Genomic DNA, 25,641 nt, shown 5'->3' on the forward strand with positions numbered 1-25,641 from the left:
GAGAAACTATAATATAAAGTTTTCTATTTTGTTTCTCAAGATGTAAAGTAATATGCCTCAACATTTTGCTACTTTTAAATAAACAACCAACCAATGTCATTTTTTAATTTATGATGATGAGGAATTTTGGCCTGGAGCTTTAGGTACTAATTATGTATTCATTTTATGCTGATTTGCTGCTTTGTCACGTTTTCCAACAGCTTTGAAATGGGGGCTATAATTAAATCAAATCTATAACAAAATATATTTTGTTGAGACTATTTTTTTTTTTTTGCTTTAGTTTATTTGAACATATAAACCAAGACTTTGGGTAGCTTTCTGTGATTATACTATTGCCCCTAAAGTATATGAATAAAACTCAGAATTATGCTAGTGTTGATATTCAACTTTACAAATTGAGTGATAATTTTTAACAGAAAAAGATATTTAAATTCTAGTACTTTATAATCATGACTTTGAATATTTTACATAACTTGGCTTTGGGAAGAAAGCTTACTTTAAGCTTTGTTTTTCCTTTTAGAATCAAGTTCCAAGTCATCTCATTGTCTTATAACTAGCTAACATGAACATTTACTTTCATTTTAAGCTATTGTCAATTCTTTTAAGTAGGCTGAATATAAATCAATAACTTGTCATAGCTATTGTATTTACCAAGTCTAGTTGATATCAGTGTATTTTATTGTATATTTATCTTTGGTCAAATGTAAAACACAGCTTTTTGCAATTTAGAAAGGCCTCTAGATTTATATTTATTGAGGCTATAGTTGTGGTCATAAGGTCTTCATTATTAAAACTGTAAAACATCATATCATTTTCTCAATTTATACCACTTTAATCTTATATTATGAATTAGTAATTAATTTAAATAGTTGAAATAATATGTTGAACAGGATTTTAAAGCATAACTAATTTTTGGACTCCATTAACTTAAAAAAGGGCCAAAACTTTGATTAAGGAAAAACAAAACAAATGTGTAACTCAGTAGAAGCCCCTCTTTTCTGCTCTGATGGGGATTAGTAATTGTTTATTTAAAGAGTTAATGTGGGGAGGATAGTAAAATAAAATATTTAAAGAATTTGCATCATTTAAAATTGTATAAACGCTCATTTATTCACAAGTCTTCTGCTGAAGGACCAAGACCTTCTATTCATCTAAGAGCGTGCTGATGGGAATTTCGTGCCGTCTTTCTTGTCTAAACCGCGCGCCCAGCTGCATTGTCAGTGATTTGCAGATTTCCGTACGTTAAAGTGGAATGGGCACTAAGACACTTATGAAGTGAGATAAGTAGAATCCTTCTAAATTTTACAGACTTTCCCCTAAACTTTTAAAATCATGTCACATCTAATTCAAAAGCATTTTTTAGTGAGTTGCCTTTGTCAAATATATGCAAAGTATCTAATATAGTTTTATAAAAATGATCTCTTTTTCACTTCACATTTCATTTATGATAACATTTAATTAAGTTGCACAGTTAGAATACCAAATATGATTGGCATAAACATATTTGAGGGCAAACACACATGTTAAATCCCCAAGATAATGAATCTTTTAGATTTAACATTTATTATGGAAAGTTTCAAACATAAATATAGAGAGAATCAAATAATGAAGTCTCGTGTACCCCTCACCCAAACTCAATGATTACCAGTGTTTTGCCATTCTTATTTCATCAGTTGATCCCCTCAACTCTTTTTTTTCTGGAGTATTTTAAGTTAAAGCCTAGACAAATTACCATTTTTAAATACTTCAGTTATCTCTAACAGATGAAGATTTTTTAAATGCACACACAGAATATTGTTATTACGACTAACAAACATAACAATAATTTCTTAAAGTCTTTTTTCAGCTTATTTATTTGAATTGGCATCAAAACTAGGTCATATATTGCATTTGGTTGACATCTCCTAGGTCTCTTTTAATGACTGATTTGTATGTCATTTATTTGTTGAAGAACATAACTTGTTTGTCCTGCAAAATTTCTTACATTCTGGATTTAGTTGATTGTCTTCTTATGGTGCCATTCTTTGTTTTGCTACTTGCCTACCCGCCCTCCCCCCCATATTGCCTATAAATTGATAGGTAAATTAGAGGCTTGATTAAATTTAGGTTTCTGGTTTGGGGGCAATATACTGCATAGATGGTGCTGGATATGTCTTATTATATTAAATGAGGAGGTACATAATGTCAAGCAGTAATGGAAATTTTAAGTAAAGTAGTAATAGCTAAGACATGTATCCTTTAATATGTGCAAGGTATTATTCCAAACACTTTACGTATATCGTTTCTTTTAGTCCTTAGAGAAACCCTTTGAAGTAGATGTTCTCATTGCCTCCACTGTACAGATAAAGACGGTGAGGCACAGGGAGGCTAAGTAACTGGCTGAGATCCCCAAGCATGGATTTGGTCCAGTCCCTGGCACTCAGGGCAGGACCTATGCTCCAGAGCACCCTGCCATTCTGCCTCTTGAAGGCACTGACATTTCTAAATTACACTGAAAAGAGTTAGGTGTGGTCCACACCTCTTCAGTGAACATCTTATCTTAATTATATAAGCAAATAAATGTTAAAGGATATATATTTTAAATAAAAAGTACTTTTGAACTATGTTGTTTACCACCTCTACCTTCTTTGAAAATAATACCTTGTAAAATCTGTATTTATTTTCTTACTGTGATATTTACTCTCACATTGACAAATTGTGATATTTTCCTTGTCCTGAAGTGGAGCTTTTCATGGAAAGTAAATTTACTTCCCTTACGTAGATATGTCTTTTCCAGTATCAAGAAGTATAAAGTGAGTTCCTTGAAATTAATGGCAATTTATAATTTTTAATAACCACAGCATTTTCAAAAAATTTATTACAGTTTTTGTTGCTTCTTTTGCTTACATAAGAATGAATTTCTAGTGTCTTCTCAATCAGTTTGGCTTATCTAGTCTAGAGATATATTTACTGAGAGAAATTCCACAGAACCCACTTTATCTTTCCATTACACATTCTTATTCTATTATTTATATTTTCAACTCTTTGGATCTTCAAATACAGTTTTTCTCCTTTTAAATTCCTCTATATTTTGTTAGTACAAGCTCTTCATCCTTTTTTATTAGATTTTACATAGGTATGTCTCTTTATAACTACAAGTCAGTCAGTCCTCATGTGTAAAAATAACGTCCTACTTTGTTGACATCCTTAATGAAAGTGATGCATTTTCTATTTTTATTCAGATTTCTAAGTAACTACAATGGCATGACTTGTCTTGTAGTATGCCCCAAACCTTCACTCATTCATTCAACAAACCTGTCTTGAGCATCTTATCAAAGATGAGTAAAACATGGGCCCATCTCAGGCCAGAACTGGAAGTCAGGTCAGTATGGTGATACATACTTCATATAGTGATCACAACAGAGGGAGGGAAAAGTAGAGGTCAGGAGCAACAGTCAGTCTGAGAAGAAACCAGTGCTTGGGTCTGAATTAAGGGTTTTAAACCCATGTGGATGTGATGTACATGGTGTATTCAGGAGTTGTAGACTTAAATGTCTATAAAAGCCAAACACAGAGTGCAAATGAGGAAAGTGGCCAAGTGTGATCATTAGGGAATAGTGGGGACTGTTGAAACTGGATAGCGCCTGTCTGACCTAAGGGCATTCTTCTTCAAATATTTGTTTAAAACACTGACTCAGCCACACAAAATGTGGTGTTCCACTTATTTGTGACTCTGGTAAGGTCTAAGTATGTGAAAGGTTTAGTGTTTTGAGAAACCGTCTATGAAATAAATGTGTTCAGTGGACCAAGTCAGACAGAGTTATGCAGAATATATGGACCAGAATCTCTAGGATATCTATATCTGGGATTTCAAGCCTCACTGACAGAAGTAAATGGGGGACAAAATTTAAACAAAGAAACAAAAAATGTCAGGGGCTAGTCCCATGGCAGAGTGGTTAAGTTCATGTGCTCCCCTTTGGCAGCCCAGGGTTTGCTGGTTCGGATCCTGGGCACGGACTTATTAGTACTCATCACGCCATGCTGAGGTGGCATGCCATATAGCAGAGTCAGAAGAACCTACAACTGGAATATACAACTATGTACTGGCGGGCTTTGGGGAGAAGAATAAAGGAAAAAGAAGATTGGCAACAGATGTTAGTTCAGGTGCCAATCTTTTTTGAAAAAAAAAAAAGCAAGTCAAAGTCATCTTGGTTCACAAAATGGAGTGATGGAGTGTTCCTCGTGAAGCAGCAGTCAGTTACTGCAAGATCAGGCATTCTGCTGACCAGGCGCATGCTTAGTGTGTCAGCACCACAAGGACAGCATAAACAATTAGGCTGAAAAAAATTAGACTTTGGTCTTCCTTTCATGAATTGTATACTTTAGTGGATTTTAAAATTATTATTATGAAATTACAGATGGAAGAAGAACCATATTTTTCCCAGGACTTCATGGCCTCTATCCACTTTAATCTGGCCTGGCTACAGCAGTAGAATTTCAGATTCCGAGCACAGAGGGATTCGGTGTTTGGCTGAAGACCGGACGCACAGGGACTGGGCGTGGCCTTTGGAAACTAGGCTTAATAACAAATATGGCTATATCCTATTTGTGTGAATGTGCAACCTAGTGGCCATTGAAACTTCTTCCTCCCAAAATAATTCTTCATGTCTCTTTAAAATTAATGTGTGATATTAGTTGTACTGGCTGTTAACAGAGGTTTCCAAACTCATAGATTTGGGCTATTAATTTTTACAATAAGCATGCATTTATTCTCCCTTGCTGGGATTTGTAGACATGGATTCTAATCAGTGTTTAAAGTTTATTTTAAAAAGAATTAGGTTGAATGTTTTGAAAGTTGTATGGCATAGTTGAATAATGTCAAAGTGTAAAATGACTTTTAAAAGCTTTCACAGTTAAAAACTTTGCAGTGCTTTCTCAGTGGTCTCCATTTTTGAATATTAATCTTATGAAAAATAATACAACAGCTCACAGAATTCTAACTGTATTTTTACATATTTGTGAAATAAAAGTATACCTTTTTCTCTCATTAAATACCAGACTTTGGGCATCTGAGGTTTTTATAGTAATATGCCTAAAGTTATTAATATCTTCAAATTATTTTATACTCTGTATCAAAAAGGTCTTTCAGATGTAGTAGAAATCCTCAAATATAGAAACCTGCAGCGTGCTTGGCAGTCTTAGTGTGACTTATCCTGAAGTTTTGTATGTCTTCAGCCTTAGTTGAGTACTTTAAAAGATTTGTGACTTGTTTCTTTCCTTAATTCTATTTGGAAGCCAAGTTTATAAAGAGTTCTTTAAATACCTGATGTTTGGCTCCTTAACAGAAAGCATATAGCTCATAGGTGAATCATTTTATGTGAGATGTAAATAAAATTTACAATGGAGTGAGAAAAGATAAAGTGTCAGGTTAAATTTTCTTTGATCTTTTTCGTTCTGTGTTTACTTATGATTAGAGAAAAATATCGACTTTGTCTCTTCAGCAGTACTTAGCGTCTTTATGTTCGTTTGAAAATTTCCATGGTTTTCAGCATGTTTCAGTGAAGATTTTTATTTTATGTGTAGTCTCTTTAGCTATGAAAATCAGTAGACTGAGTATTTCTTAAAATCGGCAATTCACTTAAATACTTAGAAATAGTAAAAGAAAGGAAATTATATTATTTTTTCCCCCAGTGATTGAAGAAGACTCTGCTGAGGGGTCCATGATATTCAGCTTTTACTGTTGGCTAACTAGTGACAGAGTCCTAATCCAGTTTCTGGCAACACTTTTTTTTTTGAGGAAGATTAGCCCTAAGCTAACTACTGCCAATCCTCCTCTTTTTGCTGAGGAAGACTGGCCCTGAGCTAACATCCACGCCCATCTTCCTCTATTTTATACGTGGGATGCCTACCACATGGCTTTTGCTAAACGGTGCCATGTCCGTACCCGGTATCTGAACCGGCGAACCTTGGGCCACCGAGAAGCAGAAGGTGCGAACTTAACCACTACGCCACCAGGCCGACCCCGGCAGCACATTTTTTAACATGCTCTTGGTGATAAGATAAGCAGTCTACCTTGTAAGCCACATCATGTAATATCTTCCACCAAATATTCAGTTAGAGTAGAAACCTTAAATGAAAAGTTTGATGCTGATAGAAAGGATCATAGTTTCGGGCTGGTTTTAAATTGGTTTCCAACTTCTAGTTCAACTCAGAGATAATATGGAAGGTGACATATGATGTAATGTTGAGGGCTATCTGAAATGACTGAGATTTCTTTCCTGAAGTTATCTGGTTATTGTTGGAGAGTTAGCTTGCTTGGAATAAATATGATGAAAGAAATAGAATTAGCCACAAAGATATCCCAAAGAGCTAGCAGATAGAATGTTGCATCTGGGCCAAAAAGCTGTTGGAAGGAGTTCATACCAAACATTGTCTGTATAGTGAATAAATTATATCATATATGTGTACTGTTATGTTATTTGCATTTAAAAAAAACTCTGGAAATATATGAATAAATTTTAAAACATTTATCAGTTTCCAGTTATCTTTTGTCATTATGTATTTTCTTAAAAGATAAAAAAAGAGTAGAATTATTATCACGATGGGATCTTTGAATTTTTTAATGTTGAACTAGTCTTCATTACATACTCCCCAGAATGGCTAAAAAATCTGATAATATCAACATTGGTGAAGATATGAAGCAACTACAACTCTCATAAGTATTGGTGGGAATGTAAAATGGTATAATAACTTTGGAAGGAGATTTGACAGTTTCTTCTAAAATTAATCGTTCATCTACTACATGCATATTACCAATACTCTATGACTCAGCAATCCCACTCCTAGGTTTTTACCCATGAAAATGAAAGTCTATGCCCACAAAAAGATTTATAAGAATGTTCCTAGCAGTATTATTCACAGTTACTCCCAAACTGCAAACAATTTGCATGCTCTTCAAGAGAAGAAAGGGTAAAGAAACTATGGGATATTCATAAAATGAGATACCTCTTGGCAATTGAAAGGTATAATCAAGAAAAACTACTGAAATATGAAACTGCATAGATGAATTTGAAACTCTTATGCTGAGTTTTTAAAAAAGCCTTACACAAAAGAGTACATACTGTAAGTGATTCTATTTTTATGAAGTTTTAGAACAGAAAAACTAAGTTATGGTAAAATAAAACAAAATAACAGAACCTCTGCAACAGTAGTTGCCTTTGTGGATGGGTATGGGCATTGACTGGAAGGGGACATGAGGGAACTTGGTGGGGTGCTAGGAATAGTCTAGATCTTGATAGGGATTCAAGGTAGACCAGATATATGCATTTGTCAAAGCTGATTGCATTTAAGATTTGTGCATTTCACAATAGGTAAATCTTCGTTAAAAAAAAAAAAACATTACAAACATTGAACTCTAGTTAATGATGTGTATGCTAGTGTTGAGGAGTGAAATGTACTGACGTCTGCATTTACTCTGAAATGCATCAAAAAAATAGGATAAATTGATGGATAGAGACCATGATCAATAAAGAGATAGATGGATACATCTGAGATAAAGCAGATCTAGAAAAATGTTAATTATAGAATCTAGGTGGTGGATAATGGGTTTTCACTGAACAATTCTTTCAACTTTTTGGTGTGCTTAAAAATTACCATAATAGGGGCTGGCCCTGTGGCCAAGTGGTTAAGTTCACTCGCTCCACTGCAGGCGGCCCAGTGTTTTATTGGTTCGAATCCTGGATGTGGACGTGGCACTGCTCATCAAGCCGTGCTGAAGCGGAGTCCCACGTGCCACAACTAGAAGGACCCACAATGAAGAATACACAACTGTGTACCTGGGGGCTTTGGGGAGAAAAAGGAAAAAAAAATAAAATCTTTAGAAAAGAATTACCATAATAAAATATTGGGGGAAAATGAATGTTTATTCTAAAAAAGTTTAGAAGATAGACATTTTTGGAATTTATTCTAATTTAGACTGAAGATATGATAACATTCTTCAAGGTTTTCCTTTTTTGTCCCTTCACAATTTAAGATTTTGTCATATCCAATTGTATCATCTTAATTGCTAATTCCTTAGTGCCACATGTGTAATCCAGTTATTAGTTTAATAACATTGATTAGACACTATATTCATTTCCTATGGCTCATATAACAAATTACCACAAACTTGCTAGCTTAAAAACAAGTATTTATTGTCTCACAGTTTGGACGCCAGACATCCAGGATCAGTTTCCCTGGGCAAGAGTCAAGGCGGCAGCCTCCCTCTAGAGTCTCTGGGGAAGAAGCCATTCCTCTTCTTTCCAGTTTGTGGTGGCTACCAACGTTGCTTGGCTTGTGGCCACATCCTTCTAATCTCTCCCTTCTGGGTAATATTGCCTTCTGTATGTCTGTATCAAATCTCCATCCGTCTCTCTCTTTTAAGTACACTTGGAATTGCATTTTGAGCCCACCCAGATAATCCAGGATAATCTCCTCATCTCAAAATCCTGAATTTAATCACATCAGCAAAGGCTTTTTTTCCACATACAGTAACATTTATAGATTCCATGGATTAGGATCTGCTATCTTTGGGGGCCGTTATTCAGCCTACTACAGGCATTTTTTTAATGTGCCAAGTTCTGTGCTAGGGCCTAAATAAATAATAATTAACAGTTAATTTCTTACTCTTTGCCAGGTGCTGTCCTATGTACTTTACATTCATTTTTTTCCCTAAAGAAAAAATTTGGTTTGATTTAACATGAACATTTGGCCATACAGTTCTTTCTAGAATATGTCAACTATTAAAGCCCCAAAGTGCTAGTTATCTGAGAAATGTACTTTAGGAAATTCTATTTTATTCTAAATAACCTATCTTATTTGTGTGGTGGATGTTAAAGTTGACAAGATTGTAAATTCCCTTTGAGAAGAGACTTGTCTTATCCATCTTTGTATCCATATAGTTAGGGGCATAGTAGGGGTTGGTAAATGTTTGTTGAATAACTAAAAGTGCCTTTGCAAATATTATGAAATGTAACCTTTACAAAATCCTCGGAGGTAAATATTGTAATTTCCATTTTACAGAAAAGACTTAGAGAAGTTGAATTACATTCCCAACCCCAGAACTGCGTCTCATACACACACACACACACACACACACACACACACACAGCTTTGACAGTCTGAGCATCTGAAACATATTTCCATTATCTGTAACTGATTTTGTACATGAAATATTAAAATTTAGTGAAATTCTGATGTAGCTAAATATCATCTCTCTTTTATTATTGTCTTATGTTATCAATCATGTGCAATACACTTTTCAGTTTTTAACTTTTTTGAAAGGCTAGTTTCTTGTGGATTAAGTCCACAGTGGTATTAAGAAATGGGAGGAAATATTCTAAATGATACAGAATATTTTGATACTTTCTTGAAACTTCAGCCTTTCCCCAGAAATGCCTCAAGCATATCTAGTCTTTCTGTAGCTTCTTTTGAACATCAGATTTTTTTAACTCATTGATATTATGAATCTTATAAATAATCATACTTCCCTCTTTACTTGGGTTCCTTGAAAGCTTATTCCAAAATCTTATCCCACCTATAGAAGCTTTTCGGGCCTGAATTATATGAATCCCTTCAGGGTGAGTCGATCCCTGACTTTACTATCCATGTTTTCCACCTTCCTTATCTCTCTCAAATATTTCTTTTATAGTTTTATATGCATTTCTAGTGGAATAAGCCTGGATATATGTAAACAGACAAAATAAATTTAGGCCCCTTAGTAATCATGAACTATACAAATATATTTATATGTTATATTATAAATAACAATGTATTATGTTAGCTCTATATTGTTATGTATTGCATATACTGTTTTCCTTCTTTTTCATCTTTACAATTTTCTTTCCCCAACCTTAAGTCAAGCCACTAAGTCAGCTAATGTATCCCTCAGTATACATCATGTTCGCTGACTTACTTGTACTGTTACCCTTTATATTTTCTTTCACCTTTTTAAAAGTATGGCATGACATTGAATTGCCATTATTTTCCCCAAAGCCCTAAATTTTGCCAAATGGCCTAAGTCTGTTGTGTGTCTGATGACCACGTATTTACCTTCAATAAAAGATCACAAAGCGGGCCGGCCTGGTGGTATAAGTGGTTAAGTTCATGCGCTCCACTTTGGAGGCCCAGGAATTGCAGGTTTGGATCCCAAGCGCGGACCTGCGCACTGCTCATCAAGTCATGCTATGGAGGTGTGCCACATACAAAATAGAGGAAGATCAGCACAGATACTAGCTCAGGGACAATCTTCCTCAAGCAAAAGTAAGAAGATTGGTAACAGATGTTAGCTTAGGGCTAATCTTCATCACCAAAAAAAAAAGGATCACAAAAAGGAATTTGTGCTCTATTTTTTTTTTTTACAAAATTCTGTCATTACCAGGGCAGAACTCATGACACCTTCAGGACTCATAGAAGCATAAAACTGATCAATTGACTCCAAGCACATTTACCTGACATCCCTTTCAAACGCCTGCTATTGCTCTCGCCTCATTATTCCACTAACAACTTTTGAAAACAGTTTACTGTCTCTCCTCAACTCTCTATCTTGTTTCATCCTCGGAATGCCAGAATGTAGTCCTTTATTTAGTTGGGTACTTGAGAGAAGTGTTTTCTGTGTAAAGCAGAAATGTTAATACTACTGTTATTCCATTTTGCCACATGGTTTTGCTACATGTTGATTTTGCAGACAGAATAGTAACTATAATCATCAACAGTAGAGCATTTAGAAATGTGCCAGAGATGTGCTGTTCATTTTGATTTATTGTGTAAAATAACGTAAAGCTGAGTACTGGGGTTAGGAGTGTTGCTTGTTCCTGTTGGCTGTCAGACATGATGTTGCCTGCATGTACCCGCTGCCTAAAACAAATAGTGAAATGTGCCTTCTTCCTTTGCTGTGCTTACTTACTGTCTTGCTTTTGCAACTCTCTGCAAGGAGAAAATGGGTAATGCTCCCCCTCCATGCTTTCTATCAATCTCACACACTGGTTTCATTAGCTTCCTACCACTCTCCCTACGAACAAAGAGGTGTATTTTCCCTTCATCGGGAATAGGCTGATGACTAGTTCTACCAAAGCAACCTGGATTTTAGTGATTATGTTGTTTCAGGGGCTAGGCTACTAAAATACCTTTTGTGAGTGCATTTATAACAATTATATATTTGTTGATTTAATGACACTAGTGATAAGGGAAATATGTATTTGTTAAGAATTATATTTATAAATGTATTACATACATGCACACAAATATACTACATACTGCTTTGAATATTAATTAAGTTGTTGATAATTAAGTCTTTTCATTGATGGATAAATTAAAGAGTTAAGAAAGAATCCTTCAGAAATATATTTTACGGGCAAATGGACTTTGTAATATTAGGAGTCAATCATTAAACTGGCCTGGTAGGAAGAAAAACTAAGTAAGTTTCAATAGCTTTTCCCTGGAATTTCTAAATCTCATTCTGCTGTATTTATTTGAATATTATTTCAGAAGAAAATATGGAGTACTTTGTTTCTCTATCCTTCAGATAAATAAGAATTAACTGAACTTAGCTATTATCCTTCTGTTGGGATTTAAAAAATATAAACTGCATGCTTTTCATAAGAAAATCCTTGGTTGATGCCCCGTATTGTCATTTGTAGAACTATGTGGACTGTTTTCTTCCTTAAAAAAAAAAGTAGAAATATTATTTCTTTTGTTTTTAAGTAAAAAAGTTATCTCCCTGTGTAAACATAATGTACCAAAACAATTAAAAGTGACCTGCTGCCTTGCTTTCCTATAAATGTTAGAACACAGATTATTTCATCTCTGACATGAACATTAACATGTAATGATATGGGAGAAAATAGAAATCAAGCAATGGCAGCCCCAGAGCTTTGGAAGTAGGTTTTATGAATTTGGCAGCAATGATCCATAAGCCTCAAAGAGTTCAGAGTTCAATCCAGTTAAGCTTCAATAAGATCAATTTATGTAGTATCCCTGCCTTCATCAGGCCCATGTCATCTTTCTCCTTTCTTCTTCTGAATGAATCTGTGGGTTATCTTGCTCCCATGGCCTATACTTTTCCCTCTCCCTAATCTAGAACTCCTTCCTCATACCTTCTTTTTTAGAAACTAACGAGAAGCCTTCGCTGTTCTTTTCTCCCAATTGCAGAATTAATTAGTTTTATATAATTGCTACTTAAAATCGCCTGTAAAAATTCTTTTTTTGGCTTTTGATCAGGCCAGAAAATTGCTAAACTTAAAAATTAATGACAAAGCACACGCTTCCTGAGTATGAATGCTTGAAGCATGTGGGAAACATTTGGAATGGAGAATGTTGACCTGCTTTCTTTGTGTCTTATTACAGCTATCTAATTGTAAGCTTTCAGAAAATGATCAAATTAGGTGCCCTCTTCATTGCATTTTTAAAATAAAAAATATCTCCTTTTCTTTCATGTTGCTAAAAGCATGTTTTCAAACCAAATTTTGACTTACTAGATTGGGATATTGAGAATCATTGTTAGTTAAAGCAAAACCATTCTTTTAACTTTTATACATTGTCTTTACCTACTGTGTTTTATAGTCTTCTGAGAATTTGGCTTATCCAAAAAGAGATTCTGTGCCTTCCCAAGTGAGAAGGAAACCTTTTGTCAGCATCTTGTCTGAGTTAACTCCTTGGCTGCGCAGGTCATGGGAGGTCTGTGTTGAACATCAGTCTTTGGCTCTATCACAAAACTGGTATTGAAGCACAGGCCAACTCCCAGAGTACAGAGGTTAAAGAGGCAATTAGTCACTACAAAGCTGACTTGTGGCATCTTCTGGTAAGGAACTACTTAACTCTTTCCTGAATGATGCCTGAAATCTCATCTTCTGGGTGCTTTTATATTCCACTAAAATAGTTTAGTCTTAGCCATTTTAAATTAAAGGTAAACTTAAAATATATATGTTGTCTGTTGAATTGAGACTTTCTTATCAATACTTATAGCTGTTGGGGAAAGGGGGTGGGGATAGGTAGGGAGATTATTACCAATTTCGTTTTACCTGTTTGGGAGCCTAACAAGTCTCTGAAATTATTTCCAGCTTTACCATTAAAGTTCTTATTTATTACTGGGGGCAGAGGACGAGGGTTGAAGCTTACCAGAATTTTGCCTAACATTTTTTTCAGAAAAGGAATGGCCTCTGATGAATTACAATTCATTAAACTGGACCATAGTTTTATATGTTTTTATGTTCCTGATTTTTTTAAGAGCCTGGACTTTTGCTTCCCCACAGTAAATTTTTGGTACATGTAGGATAATAAAATCTCCTCTTTTGCCCTCCCTCTTAAAAGGTGCCAAATACCATAAAGATAGCACCATTCTTAACTGTGTCAACAGTGTGCAGTGCCTGGATTCCCTCAGAATTATTGGCTGTAAATTGATGGAACCCCAAAAAGCATAAGAGAAGGAAGAGGTTTCTTAACTTTTCCTATTTCAAAGTAACTACAATTTTTTCCCACTGAGCAATGACTAAATTGCTGAATTAGGAAGTGTTGCCTTTAAATTTTTTCCTTCCCTTTCTTTCTAACATTTCCTTCAGCTCTGAAACATAACAATTTTCAGTTGATTCTTAGTAGATATAGAGATAGTGATATGATTTTTCTGTTCTTAGGTATAAACATTAATATCAACATTAACAGCAAAAATAATAGTCATTGATCTATCAAGGTTACAAGTATTATGTCCATCATTTTATAATAATTTGACTATCTGATTATATCTTTTAACATGTCCAACACATAGTTTGCACTCAATAAAACACTATTGAATTAAATAAATAAAAGTTTAGAATCTTTTTTCTGCCTCTTGTATATTCTGAGGAATGCTTAGAAGAAGTTGGCTTAAGAAAAAGTTAGCTCAAATTGTTATATAGTAGTTTAGTACAGTTGTAGTAAAAAGATGGAACAGTGGCTAAAATTAAAAACAAGACTTTTGAATAAATATATTTGAAATATTAAAGCCAGAGCCATTTATCATAAGTTTGTTAATTTGATATCCCTCCCACCCCCCAACTTGGAAAAACCCTTAACCATCTTGTTTCTTAGTAGCTTAAAGAAAATGTGCACTTTAAAAGATAGTGTAGGCTTTATTCTATCTGAAAAACATTTTTAAAGTACTCTAAGAAACATTCAAGTTAAATTAAAACATATTTTGCCATATGAATGAAAAAACAAAATATTTCCATGAGAGCTTGTTTGTGATGGTCATTCCTAAATATTTTAGAAAATATTATTTTGTTGTTACTCCTTTTTCAGTGCTGACCCCTCTTTACTCTGCAGTTAGGAAACCTACCTAATGTTAGAGATTCTCAGGGAGGGAGTGGTCCAGAAAGAATCAGCAAATGACAACATCTGCTCTGCCTCCCTCAAAGGTCTAACACCTCTGTTGGCAAAGATGCAAACACATAGAACTTAAGTTTCAATAACATTTCACTTTATAGGCCACTTATTGTGGTAAATCTCATTTTTAAAAGAGCAAACAAACTGCTCTTCTCATTTTGTAACCTTTCACTATCTTTGTGTGACAAAATAGGCATTAGTTCACTGTTTAAGTAGCAAATGCCTAAATTAATCTTAGATTCACCAATCAGATACTGGCTTTCCAGAGAATAGCATTTGGTAAGTGAGTGTCCCAAGATATTTGTTGTTAACTGCTGGAGCTGGTGACATTTTGCATATCGCTCCTAGTCTTTCCCCTGTTAAGAATGTGCTTTGAGCAAACGCTTCAGCGTTTTAGTTGCAATGCAACCTTTTTTTAAATCTCTCTTGCAGTGAACATCTCTTCTGTGAGATTATCTTTAGAAGTTTACATGAAAAATTAACAAGTATATATTTATACTGTGTTATTATTGGGAGAGAAGAACATTTACAAAAAAGCATAGCGTAAAATACAAAGAGCGCTCAGCGTATCACTTTGATGCCGTGTGTCACTTTCCTGAAATAGTCGTTCATTTATCATTACATGCAGTTGTTTAAGTTAAAAATAACTATTGCATGCTATTTCTGTAGGGTTAAGATGTCGTGTTACTAGAAAAAGTGCCAATAAATGGAATGCTCATAAATGAAATTATATTCACATGTAATAAGGGGAAATGTACTATTAATAGATTCTTGAATTGATTAATCTTATAAATGTTTACCTGTAAATTGATCTTTTTCTGTACATAGAGATCTTTTATATAGTGCATTTTCTGAAAGTAGGGTATACCTGTAAATCATGCCCATTCATTTACTGCACTGGGATTGGATTATTCTTCAGTAAAACTCGATTTGAGGCTTTAGAAAAATCAATCGAATATCATTATTCTTGCTGTAAGATGCCAAATTGTGTTTTGGTGACCTCTGCTATCATTTAAATGACCCGTATATGAGTTAGTCAGGATGAGCTTTCGTCGCACAGAATTGGATCAAGTTTGCTCCCTTGTTGCTGTCTTTAGATCTTGTAAATCCTTTTTATTCCTTTTTCATTTGTGTGTATTAGTTGCAGCTTCTTATGCTTTTACCACTTACAATCTATATAACATAGGGTGGGTTGTTGGCTTGTTTAGTTTCAAGAAATGGTGAAAATGAAGCTCTATTTCTAAAACCCCCAAATAGATCACTTTTATGATGTGTTTGCATTTCAGGAATTTTAAGGTTTGATCTACGTGTTTATTCAACCTTAAACATACCTAGCTCCCCTTTGCACTTACTTGCCAATTACTTTACAGCACTCTTCATACTTTTTCTTTTAAATCTGTAGGGTTGTTTTTGTCTTGTTGCATTTTTTTCCTCTATTAGAAGGTATATCTATTATTCAAATAGAAAAGTGACTTAAGAAAGAGCATCCTAAAGTTTATTTAGAAATTCACCAAACCACATACTAATGCATCTCTAATGGGGACATTTCTTTTCACACCTCTAAGGTGATTGAGCCTGTCCTTTAAAGTGAGATTTGCAAACCAGTGTCTGGCAGCTCCAATTAGCTTCTTTTGGGTTTGAAGCACATCACAAACAGTAACAAGGTCTCCTAGGACACTCCTCTTGCAAGCAATGTAGTCATATTTCCTCATTAGTTCTTTTCAATTGTCACTAATGCCATGTTCCAGCTTTTGAGTAGGAGACAAAAAAACATAAAAATTTGGTATGTATGTAGAATGGGCCATTGTTTTCCATAATTCAAGGCTCTTTTGAATTCCTTTGATAGTTTTGAAGCTTACACAGCTTAATTCATTAACCTTTACCCTTCACATAAATCATGTGATTAGGAATCTATTGCTAAGGAGACAGATTTTCCCTCCACTGAAACTAAGTAACGCTTTCTCTTATTTAAAAAAAAAATACTGTATAGCTCACAAAAGTAACCTTTCTGTTACTTTTCAAATTTCATCAAATGTTTCAGATTCATTTTAGAACATTACCAAAAGCAGGTGAGCATAAAATTACATTATTATAAAAAATAATTCTGGATGCTTTGGAAACTTTGGAGCAGGTTTTCTGGCCCTTTTCAGTAAGTATTCTAAAGGAGTTTATATATATGTACTCAACAGCTGTTACTCAAGATTTTACAATGGTTACAATTTTTTTTATTCTCTTCTGAACCTTGCCAAAACATAAAAGCAGGAAAATAATCTGAGGGGAGGCAATTCAGAATAAACCAAAATATATTTAAATGAACCTAGGACATTTCATTTGGAGAAATGTTTCCTATAGGCCCTCATTTTAGAGAGAATGATGATGTGAGGCTCACAAAGAAGGTAGGTGGTTGTTCTGTGGTTCTGTGGAGGTGAGACTAGACTGTGTGTCTTCTCATTCTTTATTCCCTCTTGTTAAGACTTGTCTCCCCTTATTTCTCAGAGCTCGGGGAGATGGTTTAGTAGTCGTGTGTTTGATGTTCACAGGCTATCAAGAATATTTGATATTCTTCTGCATTTTTCGACTATGCTCTTTTTCTGTATGATGAATTTCTTCTTAATAATCTTTTTGATTGTTACTTTCACTAAGGATGTAGTTCTTTCCCCCAAGTTTTGTAGTTCCTTAGGTTGTCATGCATGAAATGGGAATTTTTTGAATGTACTGACTGACCCATAGAGAATGTCAGTCATGTGGTTTTCTGAGGTTTTTCCTTAGGGATGGTGGGTACAGGGGGTGGGAGAAAGAATGGGAAAAACTTGAATTCTGGATTCTGAGTTTAGGGACTCATGGCTTGCCCTTAGGGACAAAACTGTAACTTATCACTGGGATTAGTGAATATTCTCCTATGCAATGTGTGTGAATAGGAGAGGGGAGGGAGAAGCAAAGGTTTTAAACGTGGTCTTTGGTTCTGTCACTCTCCTTACTTACAGATTAGCACTTCGCAAACATTTCTCTCTTTTTTTAAATTAAAAAAAATTTTTTTTTAAGATTGGCAGCTGAGCTAACGACTGTTGCCAATCTTTTTTTTTTCCTGCTTTTTCTCCCCAAATCCCCCCAGTACATAGTTGCATATTTTAGTTGTGGGTCCTTCTAGTTGTCGTTTCTCTCTTTTATTGGTACCATTTTAAAAATAGCCCTTAAAAAAACTTACATGAGTACCTGTAGTCAAAAAGTTTAAATAATTACTAATACCACCTTGTTTGTTTGCCTGCATACAATCTATACAGTAACTGGAAAATGCTCTGATGTTAACACACTAAAGGTCATCAGTAGAACCAAGACTCTTTTAAAACAGAGTGGAATTATTTAGAGTAACTGTGGTCCACAGACTTGTGTTATGTTAGAGTGCTTCCTGTAAACATGTTCTAAAATGGATTTGAAAAGTTTCAAGAGGAAAGGACCATCACCACCCACCGTGTCTCTCATGACCTGCTGTCACCACAGGCTACCTGGGAGGCTTGACCTAGACTAGTCACAGGGCTTCAGGCCCTAGCCAGGGACCTGATGTGGGGCTCTATTTCCACCGGTTTGCAGTAACAGGATAATACAAACCACTTCCATTTTCAGCTCTCAAAACAATAGCTATTTTGGCTATTTATTTGAACCACTTAAGGTTGTATTTTAATATTATATTGAGTTTTAGTCTAGATTCACAGGACTTGGGGTTTCCCTCCTCAAATATCACATCTGTGAATGATATGCTATTTAAATTAAAAAATTAAATTTTGCTACAAAGCTTCCAAGGACTATTTTTTAGGCCATGAATTCTTATTCGAGAATATGTGGAGTTGTATGTTGTACATAACTTCTAGCACACTGGCTCTGATTACACGGTAATTAAAAGTATTTGGAAAACCTGATGCAACTCAACTTTGAAAAACAGAGCAAAATCCTAGGTGATCCTTTGTAAAAGCAAAGTGCTTTTCTCTTATATTTCTCTTTTCCTTTTTCGTCTAACAGATATTTACTGCTTGCTTCGTAATCATGTTATCTCTCAGCTGTTGCCTCTTGAGTAAGCTAAATATATTTGTGATATCTATTCATAATAACTTTTCTCTGTCGTGTAGGGAGGAAACCTGATGCTCATGGCCTTTCATCACTTTTAGGACAGTTTTTATCCAGTGATTGATTATCTTATTTTATATGAATACGGTTTCTTGTTGCCTATGAAACAGAATTTGGTCTGGCTTGTACAGTGAAATCAGTTGGTGTTATTTGCTGTTTGTAGTCTGCTCTGTGTGTCTTTAATGTTCGTATGTGCTTGTAGCATATAGAATCAAGTGGCAGGAACGCAAATAGAATATTGCATTTGTTTAGAGTCTTTTCATAATCAAATATGAAATCAGGCATTTTGAACTCTTTGAAAAGAGCATGGGAACAGAACAAATGATATGAACGTTATTTCTGCACTACCTTATTTCATTTTGTGGTGGTCATACAAAACATTGGATCTGCTAACATTTTTGGTAGGTGATAGAGGAAGGCAGTGAGATATGTATCTTTGATATGGCAGAAAGTAGTCAGACTTTCTTTTTTTAAAACTATTTAGGATTTTGTAATCATCTAGGGCCTTTATTTTTATCCTTAGCATATGAAAATCAGTTTTTAAAGTTGTGTATAAAACATGGTTGTTGACTGTAATGTTTCGTTTCTGCTTTTATCCTTCCTATTTTATGAGTTCATTCAAATGTTACGTTAAAGCCAAATGACATGGAATTAGGTTTTAAAATTTCCCTTGATAATAAGCTGCATCAATCATAATTACATTGTGTTACTGTTTCAAATTTTCTACTGTAGCCTTGGAAGAGCTTACCAATTTTTATCATAAATCTTTTTTTAAAAATAGCCAAAAAAGAATGTTTATTCAGTTATTCTGAGGAACTTTGAAATGTTTATCATTCCATTAAAACAATATTCTATAAAAATATTTTTAAAAGAAAAATATATCTTCTCTATAACTAATTTAACCTTCAGTAGTGAATTATGTGAAGTAAAATTTCTTGACATTTTATGAAGATACCTACAAATAAGCCAGACGGCAAATAAAATATCTGAAAGACAGAGATGGATACTCAGTAATTTTTTGATGGATTATACACACAGGTATCAAATTATTTGATCCTTACTTCTTAGAAAAGGTTAATGACTCTTTTTCCTTTTACCCTTTCTTAACTGTTATTTATAAAGATTAAAACAGGGACTTCAATGAAGGATGCATATGCCTATGTGTTGGTATGACAGTACAGGTTTTTCTGATATTATAGGGGACTGAGCCACAAAATAGATAGTGTTGTTCACCATTATCTTTAAAGTTCATTCAGTTCTGTACTACGTGTTCCTCTATGGCTATTGGAGCAGTGTGCACCATTCAAAAATCTTTTAACTTAAAGGAAACCAGAAAAGTCTTTAAATCTTACATATCTACATCTATATTATTAAAATGGCCTTTACCTGTGCAAAAATTCACTTAAGATGTTAAGAATAAAACATTTTAAAGTAAAAGATTTTAAAGTTCTTGTGTGCAGATTTTCTTTCATCTTTAATCAATGTTATAGATTTTTAAAATGTAAATTTGTTTTATAATGAATAAAAGTTCACAAAAAGTGTGTATTTTAGTTATCAAACTCCATCATTAATAACTGAGCCATGCATAATGTTACCATCCACTCATGACCATGCCTCTATATTCTACAGTTTCATTATAATTATTTTTATATTATTTTATTATATAAATGCTGTATGTTCTTTATATAGCATATGTTTACTAGTCTGTTACCAAATGTAACATTACTCTTATAGGAATATCGCTTTTTCATTGCTTTGGTTTTATTATTTATTTATTTTTTTTTTTTGAGAAAAACAAGTTTGTTTGCATGGTGGTTCAGGGCATGCAGAGAAATCACGGGAGTTGGGAGGAGGCAAAGAAAAGAGAAGACAAGGATTACTCTGGCAAGAATGTAGACCAAGTCCTAACAACACATCAGTGTTCATTTCACCCAGCCCACGGGTACGAAGGTGTCACACAGCAGTGCCCAGTGCACTTCAGGGGAAGGCACGCCACCGTCAGAGCCAGGACACTGGGTTCTGGTCCCATCCCCGCCCCAAATTCACCCTGGCATCGTGGGCAGTTACCCCCACCCAGCCTCAGTCCCCTCATTTTAGGATTGCTTCCTGCTGGCTGTGAGGCACTGAAGCTCGAAGGTGGCTTTTTTTCTCTCCAGAAAGGAATTTCTGCCTCTTCCACCTCAGTCAGCACCGTCCCTTGTTGTGAGAGTTCTTTTTATCCAGTATTAGTTCTCTCTCAGGGGTAATTCTTCCAAGTGTAGTTGTAAATTTGTTGCATCCATGGGAGGAGGTGAGTTCAGAGTCCGCCTACGTCGCCATCTTGACACCATCTCCTTCGTTGCTTTGATTTTAAAAGATACACTAGTCATATGTATTTAATTAAAGTCATTTAGGTATTAGAGAGTTTAAAGCAGGGAATATAATACCTTTTCCTGAAACACCTTGAAAGAGGTTTGTTGAAAGAAGAGAGCTGTGGCATTCATCAAATGCTGACCTCTTCCTGTTACAATCGTGGCCAAACTCTTGCTAATTTAACTTGAAACGCATTAGTGTAACTCATCACTTTTTTTGTGTGTTTCAGGTGTGTGGAGGTCATTGCAAAGGAAGGACAAAACCTGAAAGAGCTGTATTTGGTTTCCTGTAAAATCACAGATTATGGTATGTAATGAGCCCTTGTCCTAATCTTTTTCAAGAATAAAAAGTTACAAAATCTTTGAAAGCTTTTTAAAAGAAATCAAGAGCTACTATCTCATAGAGACTATCTTTATTTGTGCTAAATCTGATTATACCAAAAATAATCAAGAAATCATGAGACTGATAGCCAGAGTAAAATAAACGTGTGTATCAATTTATCACCGCATGCAGTCACACACACACACTCTCACACTCACGTAGGATTAAAGAGTATGTCTAAAAGAGCTATACAGGAAAGTAAATAATCAGGATAATTAAATATTTGATATAGCTATAACTTAAAAATTATTACGTTGAGTTAATTTGCTTAATTTAATGTCATGTCAAGTGCATTCCTGCTATTTCAAATGCCACAGTTCTTAATGCTTTAAATTCTTTAAAGCCTTAGAAACTTCCATGTTTAGATATATAGGAAGTAAATGGTATACGTTTGTATGCAAGAAATTAAATTATCTTAGTTCCCAATATTTCTTCAAAGTGGAGAAAAGCAAGTTGTTTTATAAAAATATGAAAATTATGAAATGATCCTGTTGAAGTAATAAAGAAAAATACTTTAGCCTTTCTTTTTTGTTCAGCTTTATGTTTTTTTCTTATTGATTTGTGTATTTAATCTAAATGTAAAGTTTTAACCAGATATTTGGCTTTATGTGAGATTGAAGTGGTTTCCTTTTCTCTTTTCTGATTTTCTTAATTTGTTCATTTAAATTTGAGATTATGCTTTCTACCGTGAGGGAAACTAATAATTCATTAAATTTTTTCATTGTTAACTCTGACATATGCTAATAAATGACTCCAGTCCTGGGGTGTCATGCTGACCCTCTGCCCTGGGTGGGAGAGTTGTATTTTATCAGCTACTAAATTCATCCTTTGGAAGAACTCTACTAAAGCTGTAATAAAACACAACATAAAAAAAAGGTTTGGCTTAAAAATAACCCTAATTTCTTTTCAGAGTTTATTTTTTGAGAATGGTAAATGTGTCTTACATGAATTTATTCATGTTTCTGAGTGGTTGGTTTTTTCCTAATTATACCAGGCAAAAGGAGTGTTTTGACATGTTTTCCTTTCCTTGTAGTTTGTTTTCTGGTTTGCATATTAGATTGCCACTTAGATACAATGCCTCTAAAACCTCCAGTATCTCCTTATTGTCTACGCCTTAGAGAGTTCTCTCTGCCCAACACAGGGCATATACTCAATACATGTAGATTCGTTAATTAACTAGTACATTCATTCATTCCAAACTCTTTACATGGCATTCAAGGTCCTTTACCATCAGTCACCTACCTGCCCCTCCAACCTTATTTTATATTACTCCCCTTTACCTATTGGCTGCCATGTCCGATTGCTAATAGCCAGGGGAGCTATGGATTAAGTTCCTTTAAATGAACTCTTCCAGGTCCAGCAGTGGAAAATGTTGCTAAAATTATATTCTGCTCCGGCACCTATCTGTTAAGTTAGCAAGTGCAAAGAAATGTTCTAGAAGATATGGAGAAGAGCAAAAGCTTTGGACTTGGGACAGATCTGGGATCAAGTTCTGTCTTTGTGCTTTGTCTGTTCTTTGGCATTATGGAAGTTCCTTCACATCTCTGAGGCTCAGATTCCTCATTTGTAAAATGGGGAATTAATGTCTGAGCTCATGTTCCTGTGTGTACCCCATGCCCCGTCTAATGATTAGCTCAGTATATACTGCTATAATGTTGCTTTCCTATAGGAGGGAGAGAGAGGAAAGAATCGCACAAAATTCTTTTACCCTCTTCCTTTCCTAGGTCTTGGAAGAGGTTTTTGTTGTTGTTTTTGTTACTGTTGTTTATTGCTATTGTTTAGTGATATTCTCATATTCTGGTGTTTTGAAATTTTAGGATTTTTTTTCCTAGTGAAGCGAAAACTGTTAAAACCTTGCCAATATGGTTTACATTTACTTGTATCTCTGCATTATTTAGGTCATTGGTTCTCAACCCTCTCTGCACCTTAGGATCACCTGAGGAGTTTCTAAAGCATACTGATGCCTTAGCCTTACTTAAGACTAATTAAATCAGAATTTCTGGGAGGTGCAGCCCAGGCAGTGGTTTTGTTCTCAACTTTGGCTGACATAAACATCACTTAGGCAGGTTAAGGCCTAAGTGATGTTTATGTCAGCCAAAGTTGAGAACAACTGACCTAGTCCATTTGAGAGGAACCAGAAGTGAACATTTGGCGACTTCTCTTCCGTGGTGACGACAAATCTATCACAATTTTTCTTATACCGTCAGTCCCTCCAACTTTCAAGCTCTGCCCAACCGCATCTCTCTTCCTTCCTCCTGAGATCTTAGGTATTTAAAGGCTTCATGGTGAGAGTCTCTGTGCATCTATTGATTCTGTTCTTCAAACCACTGGGTCACAATTGAGGACGAGGGAGAAAGGTGGATAGTTTATGAGATTGTACTATGATTGGTATTTGATTATAAAATTAAAGCAAATTACTGAAATCTCAGCTCAGTTCATCTCTTTTTCCCTGGTACCATGCCACTAACACATGAATAATTTTGTCAAGAAAATAGCAAAAACGATTATTCATTGTAACCAGTAAAACAGCCTGTTATTGGAGGCAACTGCTCTGCTAGGGGAGGCTGTCTGATCCCAAGCCCGTGGTTAATTATAAAGTTTAACAAGGAAAAGCAGATGCCTTTTTCTTCATTAACTGGTTAAGTAGAGACATAGTCTATAAAACTTTTAGATTATTGAAGCTACTTAAAAATTATAAAATTTGATGTGCTCCTGATACTGGGGGAATTTCATCCTGCAAGAGACTACTCCATAATTCTACTTTCTATTCCTTTACTCATATTCAAGCTAGTTAATCTCCACCTCATCAGCTCTCTCTGTGGTGCTGCATTTGTACATGCTTTCAGTCTAGGATACTGAGATTTTTGAAGTTTTTTTCAGGATGCATTGATTCAGAAACAGCAGCTTGCGTGGCATATCATTTGTAATTTTCGTCAAGATTCTCACAGATGTTGAATGTGGTATTATAGTACTTAGCAACACCTGGCCAGGCTGTTGTGAAGTTATGTTCATTTTAATTGATATATGATATAGTTGTCATGAAGAAAACTATCATTCTAATAGGCTTCTTATTCCCCAAATTGAACATAGATCTTTACGGTGAAGGATAGCAATTATAAACAAATCAATAATTCAGGCACAGCTAAATGGAAAATACAGTCTTGGGAAATTGCTCCCTGAAGAGAAATCTAATATTGTCATTCTTCTATCACTGAACAAATGTATGTTATAGGCAGTATCATGGGAAAAAACTCAAACTTAGGAGTTAGAGACTTGTTAGAATTCCAGCTTTGCCCCTTCTTCTCTTTGTGACATTGAGCAAATTACTTAACCTCCTGGTTTTGTCATCATTAATCACATAATAATACGTAACATAAAAGGTAGTAAAAATAAGTATAAAACATCTGTGTCATGCCTGGTGGCATAGTGGATACTCACTAATGGGCAGTTCTTATAATAATAGAATCATCTCTTTCTTTGAAGAAAAATCAGCCCCCGACCCCGAGTGTGGTTTTTCTGTATGTGGGAATCATTATTTAGAAGTTTGACCTATGTTAGTCTATACCTGCCCAGTTGACTTCCATACCTGAGCTATCTAAACCAGATTCTTACTAGTAGGGAATAAAGAGAAAGATACAGCAAAAAGCTTAAAATCTTTAATTTGCCTCCCTATCTTAGGTTTCTTCCTTATCCCTTCTCTGATTACCTTCATTTTTGTTTGGATAATTTTCTCTTGGCTCCCCTTATGCTTTACTTTGTTCCTATGCTGATTTGTCAGCCAGCAGTTTCCAACCTACCTTTCTGCTTGCCTTCAAACACATTCCTGTTGAAAATTCTCCTCCTTTGGAAAAGTGTGTTTTTACGATTAAAAGGAAGACAAGGAGTAGAAGTCAACCTGTATCACTCAAATCCATGGAGGTCAGAACAGTCTTTCTCAGGCTGCATGGCACAGAACATATGCTGTAATAAATGGGATGGATGAATAAAGCTCCTATCTCCATTAGCATCTCCATAGTGAATTTTACCAGTAAGAGCCTGTGTCGGGGGCAGTTGTAAAAAGGACTCAGGGTTTCTTTCTGAGTTATCACATTTCTTTTGACTTTAGCACTCCTGAAGGCCCTAGAAATACACTTTGGTGATGTCCTTTTACTTCCCTTCTCAAATTGTCAAGTAATCTTTAGTTAAAGAGGACTGTAAACACTCAACTACTGACATCGATGTTTGGGGCCTACAAGGTCACTGACAGCCCGCAGGCTCACTGTGTGCCACTCCACATGCTCCTCGGTCACTCCCACAGATTCTAGGGCTGCTCTCCCACAACAGTCTTTGGCTGCCTCTTATTCTGCTTGCTAATGCTCTCCTGCCTGATCTGGGACTTTTAAACCTAACCCCAAGACTTGCCACAAAAGTTTCTGGATT

The 25,641-nt window shown here is 35.1% G+C and overlaps 1 protein-coding gene across 4 annotated transcripts in view; it reads left to right on the forward strand.

Moving 5' to 3' along the window:
* The window catches only part of FBXL17 (F-box and leucine rich repeat protein 17), a 465,079-nt gene that overhangs the window by 287,583 nt on the left and 151,855 nt on the right, over positions 1–25,641 (forward strand). For 3 of the 4 annotated variants that reach the window (XM_014852976.3, XM_070517628.1, XM_044780075.2), the window contains exon 7: positions 21,071–21,147. In XM_014852976.3, coding sequence (XP_014708462.3) covers positions 21,071–21,147 — 77 coding nt within the window. Of the gene's footprint in view, positions 1–4,397; positions 6,543–21,070; positions 21,148–25,641 lie in introns of those variants that run through there. The other variant, XM_044780078.2, reaches the window with a different exon arrangement.

This window comes from Equus asinus, chromosome 9 (genome assembly GCF_041296235.1).
Source record: "Equus asinus isolate D_3611 breed Donkey chromosome 9, EquAss-T2T_v2, whole genome shotgun sequence".
NCBI classification, from domain to species: domain Eukaryota; kingdom Metazoa; phylum Chordata; class Mammalia; order Perissodactyla; family Equidae; genus Equus; species Equus asinus.